Here is a 6,724-nt window from a genome sequence, read left to right on the forward strand (position 1 = left end):
ATGGAAGTCTACATCGACGATATGCTCGTCAAGTCAGCTCAAGCCGCAAACCATGTCGCACACCTGAAACAATGTTTTGATATTATGAACAAGTATAGCATGAAACTAAACCCGGCGAAATGCACGTTTGGCGTCACTTCAGGCGAATTCCTGGGATACCTCGTTACAAAGCGCGGTATAGAAGCCAATCCGAAGCAGATTTCGGCAATCATCAACCTTCCATCTCCAAGGAACACCCGCGAGGTACAACGCCTAACTGGGCGTATTGCCGCACTGAATCGTTTCATCTCTCGCTCAACGGATAAGAGCTTGCCGTTTTATCAGCTGCTTCGTGGAAACAAACGTTTTGAGTGGGACGAAACTTTGTATCTCTACATCGCCATTTCTTGTTCGGTTATAAGTGGCGTGCTCGCCAGAGAAGATCGAGGAGAGCAACATCCTATCTTCTACGTGAGCAAGACTCTCGACGGGGCCGAACTCTGAAATCCGACTCTTGAGAAGCTCGCATATGCGGTTGTAGTATCAGCTTGCAAGCTCCACCCTTACTTCCAGTCTCACACTGTTGAAGTCCTGACGAATCAGCCTCTCCTAACAATCATTGACAGCCCGAGCCAGTCAGGACGCCTTGCAAAATGGGCAGTTGAGTTAAGCGAATACGACATTGAGTACAAAAAGCGCACCTGTGCAAAGTCTCAAGTTCTCGCAGACTTCCTTGTCGAACTCTCGCCTAAACTCGAAGTTGATTCCCCTCCGCCTGAAATCTGGACACTCGACGTTGATGGCGCATCGTCAAAATTGGGCTCAGGAGCGGACGTACGCTTGACCTCAACAACTGGAGAAATCCTTGAACAGTCATTCAGTCTCACCTTCTCCGCTTCAAACAACGATGCAGAGTATGAAGAGTTGATCGCTGGATTGATCCTCGCACACGGAATCAGAGTCAAGAAAATCCAAGCTTATTGCGACTCTCAACTAGTCACGCATCAGTTCAGTGGAGATTATGCGGCAAGACACGCGCGGATGGACGCTTATCTCAAGGTCGTTCGCGACTTATCTCAAAAGTTTGAATCCTTCGAAATCATCAAGATTCCACGAAGTGACAATGCTCCGGCTGACGCACTCGCGATGCTCGCTTCTACTTCTGATCCTGATCTTCGAAGAGTCATACTTGTGGAAAGCATCGAGCAACCAAGTATCGATGTCAACTTATTGCGCCTTCAATAGACACACAAACAAACCCGCTCAACATCTTAGCAATCACAACACCGGCTCCACCCGCCCTAACTCAAGCTTTCGCCCAGTACACGATGTTGGACGGCAACTTATTTCGGCGATCGCCTGTTCTCATCTGCGTTAATGCGAAGGACGTCAACGATATCATGCGTGAAGTCCATAAAGGCGCTGGCAGAAACCACTCAGGCGGTCATGCTCTAGCACTTCAAATCCGTTGCAATGGACATTTCTGGCCAACCATGGTCGTCGATTGCACCGACTTCGCAGCCAAGTGCGAAAAGTGTCAACGCCACGCACCATTCATCCATTCTTCGACTGAACTTCTGCAAACAACGTCACCACCTTACCCCTTCATGCGATGGGCGATGGATATTGTCGGTCCGCTAACACCATCTAAGTAGAAGAAGTATCTCTTGATCATGACGGACTACTTCACAAAGTGGATCGAAGCAGAATTGTACGTTTCACTAGAAGCAAATGAAGTCTAGAATTTTGTCTGGAAAAACATCATACGCCGGCATGGGCTTCCGTACGAGATCGTATGTGACAACGGCCTACAATTCATTTCCCTACAATTCGAAGGATTCTGTGCTGGCTGGCGGATTCGCCTAAGTAAATCCACTCCAAGATACCCGCAAGGCAACAGCCAAGTAGAGGCAACTAACAAAACTATACTTGCCAGAATCAAGAAACGCCTCGACGCAAAAAAAGGTCTATGGGCTGACGAACTCGACGGCGTCCTATGGTCGCACCGAACCTCTCCACGTACGTCTACCGGTCAAACACCATTCTCTCTCGCCTACGGCATGGAGGCACTCGCACCGGCTGAAGTAGGAATCCCCACGCTCCGACGTTCCATGCTCGTTAATAATCCTGATTTGAACAACAAAATGTTGTGCGACAGACTCCTGTTCATTGAAGAAGAGTGCGACCAAGCTCTACTACACATCCAAAACTACCAGCAAGCTGCCGCAAAATTCTACAACAAGAAAGTCAAATTTCGCTACTTCGCCGAGGGTGATCTCGTCCTCCGCAAAGTCTTCGAGAATATAAGGGAGAAGAATGCTCGAAGGTCCATACTTAATCTCCAAGATCGTCAATCCCGGCTTCTATCAGCTACTCGAGATGAATGGCACTCCAGTTCCGAGATCTTGGAATTTCGCCAACCTCAAGCGCTACTACTATTAGTCCGCCAGTCGCTAAAAAAAAAAAAAAAAAAAACACCACTCGATCTACTGAGCATTTCCATGTAATTCGAACTACGAATGGTTTGATCCCTTCCGAGGGTACGTAGGCAGCCTTTCACGAGGTCCAACTATAACTTTAATAAAAAAATAAAAGTTTCACTTCGAAACGCTCTTGAGCAATCTATCGACTCTTATTCTGACGCCCTGGCCAGGGGCACAACTCTAAAACGCGCTCCGCGTGGGTGAATAATCCGAGACCCCGACTCGCATACCTAGCAGGAACCGGAGTGAATAAGCCAAGACCCCGACTCGCACAGCCGCAATTCCTGCAGCACCCACAGGGTAAGCCGGTCATGCGTACCGCACCTAAAATAGTACGACAAGTCCTTCTTGTCTACTCGAGACCTTTCGGGGAACAACATATCCAGGGTAAGCCAGGAGACGTCCTGCACTGCAAAATATGCCCCGTAAACAACGAAAACGTCGCATCTCTATTCTACGCAATAATCAATCTTTGAGCGACAAAAAACATGAAATTCAAAAGCAGCTTCATCATAATGAAGGAAACAATAATCGGCAATAATCAAGTTCATAAATCAAAAGCAACCAAGTTTGCAAATATCCAAAGGAAAAGTACAAAAGCAATCAGCAATCGAGTTCGCAATGACAAAAAGAAAATCCAAAAGCGAGAACAACAAGCAATAATACGAGGACATATCACTCGTTAGCAGCATTATCACCAGCGCCTCCGTCAGCGGTCTCCGGAAATGGCTCCAGATCAGCATCAGGAAGCGGCGGTACCACAACCCCGTCAACCTTTGCTTGAAACGTTTCCTGGCTAGCTGCAAGACGCTCCATCCTACTCTCGGGAATTGTGGTTCCCCTGTCAATCAACTTCTGAAGACATAGCCTAGTCCCGGTAACTTGGCTGAGAACGAGCAAATGAAGCTGTCTCTCGCACGTTGCAATCAAGGGCGTCCTCATACGCTCAATACGCTCATGCTGCGTCCCGATCACAACAGCAGCCTTCGCACGCTCTTCCTCCCCTCGCTCATCTCGCGCTTTTCTTAGTCGCGCTGACCCGGAATTAAGCTTCCGATGTGACTTCTTAAGAGAAGCCGTCAGATCCTTCACAATTGTTGCATTCTCCTTACTCGTTCGCTCAGCCTCAGCAAGCGCATCCTGAACTAGCACGATCTCTCTCTTAGCAGCGCGCACCTTGTCAGCGTGCACCTTGTCCTCGTTCATCCAGCTCATCGCCTAGGAGATCAAGANACGATCTCTCTCTTAGCAGCGCGCACCTTGTCAGCGTGCACCTTGTCCTTGTTCATCCAGCTCATCGCCTAGGAGATCAAGGAAAATAGTTGGATTACGGCTAAGTAAAATGCACAGGAACGACTTGCTCTTATGTACTCGGACAAGCCAAGTCACTAGGAGCAGAAAGCGGAACGAAGTCACCATGAATCTTGCTGGCAAGGTCTACGCAAGCTCGAGAATCACCAGAGAACGCTTGGTCTTTCACGTCGTAGCGAAATGAAAATGAGTGATCGACCCTCTCGCGACCATCCTCTGCGTGATGAGAATGCCTAGCACTTCCTCCAGCATCACTCCGGGAACTCGAGCGTGACGACCTCTTCCGGGAACGATCACCACCACCAGCTGCTGGAGCACTCCCACGGGACACAGAAGAAGGCTTCTTTGCAGCACGAGCTGCAGCAACCTCGGCGGAACGAGTCCTACGACCGGGCTCACCCTCAAGAGCGAGCACCTCGCCATCCTCGTGCTCCACAACAACGACCTCCGCGCCGACCTCAGCATTTGGTGCAACGGTCTTGGTTGCGACAACAGGCGCATCCTCGACATCGAACAAGTCAGCATAGCATGGCATTAGGCAGTCTCCCATTTGCAATCCAGTCTGTGAACCTACAGAATAGATAGGAGCCTGAGACACGAGAGCACACAAGTCTCTAAACGAAGATAAGCCAACCAAATAAAAAATAAAAAAACTTACAAGTCTTGAAGTGTGAGAACACGTCCGGCCACCGCAAAGTCCCACTAAAAAGAAAAGCAGAAGCTTGTTCAACAGTTTCAGAATCGCACGCAGCTGAAGGTGGCGGATTACCTGCGGGTATAAAATAAATACGATCAGCAAACAGAGTAAAAAAAAAAATCTATAGACACAAACCCAACCCAGCAATGGCTACCAGGGGTGAAGTTCCAGGCAGGAGGACAGGTCGTGTCTGGATCTTCAACCGAGATGTCATTTATTTCTACGAAGAAAAATTGCCTCCGCCAATCGTGAATATGACTCTTCTGGCCGCGCAAGATCGTGAGACATGGCGTACATCAAGCGCAACATAGTCCCGAACTAAAAGGGTACGCTTATCTTGATGTCCATATAGGCGCCAATTATCGTAAGCCCCACCGCGTTACGGATGGTGGAGATCGACAGCTGTGAGAATGCAATCTTCCGACGCGCACAGTAACTCGTCAAAAATTCTGGAATGGGGAACCATAATCCACACTCGGTAAAAAAATCCACATAGACGCAGAGGTGACCCGATGGGCAGTCCCACGGACGTTCATCGACACTCGGTAGCATGAGCTGCAAACGTGCGGGCTATGGACTTGTCGTCGCATAGGGTACTTCCCGCATCGCGGGGGATTCTTTGCTTGTCTCCCGAACAATCTTTGCGACGTTTTGGGACTCCGTTTCCAACGGCTAAGCCAGCAACCAGAGACCTAGGAGCACTCTCCGAGCCGGTGCGTTCTTCGTACGCTAACACCTTCCCTCATTGCTGACTTGAAGAATGTGGAATCAAGCTAAGGTCCTGAGCATCTATAGGAAACATAACGTCGAGCTCCCGAACATCTTCTTCCGTCAAATCCGCCAGATCAGTCACGACTCCTCTTCCTTCCGATGGGTCCCACCAGGAGGGATAGCCCATTCCAGTTTCGTCAAGGTCTCTCTCCAGCGCTGGTCAACAGGTCAATTAAACCCAATGTGTACTCCACCACGATATAGTGGTATCGTTGTAACACTTCATGATCGAATCCACAGAGACCAAACAATTACACTATGAAATTATGTAGATTAAATATAGCTAAGACAATGGAAAAGTTTGTGAATCAAGTAACTATCTACAAAACGGAAAGTAAACAAACTGTTTTAATTCAAAAAGGAAATATTGGGCGCAGGGAATCTATGGGGATATAATTCTCGGACTAAGGTGGAAGATGGGGATGCATTAAACACCGTTCTAGAACTCAAATTACAGTTGTAAAGCTAACCTACTTTTGCAGCGTTAACTATCTATGCAATGAATTCACTAAACCTTAAACCATCGTTTGGACCTAGCAAACCAAGCAAGCAATAAAGGTTCAAGTTTGATCTGTTCACAAGGTGCCTCAACTTCAACTTTCGTTGGCTAAGGTCCACCTTGCTCACCAAAGTTCTTTTTCAGAAACTCAACAACACTTTTGGTGCCCCGATGAATTAAACCTAAAATCTTAATCTAGGTGATCAATCTAGCTTAAGCATTAAGAACAACAATAGATGAAGAACAATAAGATCAATCCCAAATCTAACAACCTAAGTTTAGAGAATCATAAACCCCTTTAAAACCCAAAACCCAATAGATAAACTACTCATACATGGAGATAAAAGAACAGCAAATCAATAATGAAGAAAACATAATTGAATTGCAAAAGAATAGAAAACAGGGTTTAGAATTCTTCTCCAAAGTGTCAAGAAGGATTAGAGATCTTCTCCCCCAGCTCTCAATACAAAATAGTCACAGAAAAATAATGCTTATGTCTTTAGAGGCCGAGCCTCTAATTAAATATCAAAATAAAACCCTAAAAGTCGGTTTAAACCAAAAAAGGAAAACTTGAGTAGGGTACGGGACTGGCCGATCCCAAATGCGGATCAGCCGATCCTGGATGCTTTTCTCTGTTTGCTCCATCTGCTTGCTAGTCCGATCAGCCTTCACCAAATTGGCTCCAGATGCTTGTTTTCATCCCCAAAACACTCAGTTTCCTTCCAAAGTGACCTAGAACCTGTAAAGACTCTCACAAGACTAAAAAGACTCTATAACCACACTTTGACTCAATAAAAGACTCAAAACAAACTTAAAAACTATGGTTAAAACCTATAAAATACAGACACATCAATTCCCCCGGACTTGAATCTTTGCTTGTCCTCAAGCAAGAACAGACAAAAACTCAGGAACAGAGAAAAGGTTTGAAGGTGGAAACTCACATATTCTTGGGAACCTCTTCTTTGCACTCTTCATCCCATCAAA

At 46.9% G+C, this 6,724-nt stretch overlaps 1 protein-coding gene across 1 annotated transcript; it reads left to right on the forward strand.

Moving 5' to 3' along the window:
* Nucleotides 1-1,224, forward strand: LOC104783415. Its single transcript, XM_010508575.1, has 2 exons — nucleotides 1-388; nucleotides 521-1,224. Exons 1-2 carry the CDS (start codon nucleotides 1-3, stop codon nucleotides 1,222-1,224), a joined length of 1,092 nt encoding a protein of 363 aa, XP_010506877.1.

The sequence above is a fragment of the Camelina sativa genome, chromosome 4 (genome assembly GCF_000633955.1).
Source record: "Camelina sativa cultivar DH55 chromosome 4, Cs, whole genome shotgun sequence".
NCBI lineage: Eukaryota > Viridiplantae > Streptophyta > Magnoliopsida > Brassicales > Brassicaceae > Camelina > Camelina sativa.

Bases quoted from the DNA above. Each gene is read 5' to 3' on its own strand.
- LOC104783415 (XM_010508575.1), top strand. From the start codon at position 1: ATGGAAGTCTACATCGACGATATGCTCGTCAAGTCAGCTCAAGCCGCA. The intron at 389-520 runs GTTCGGTTATAA...ATGCGGTTGTAG, and splicing joins TCTCTACATCGCCATTTCTT to TATCAGCTTGCAAGCTCCAC.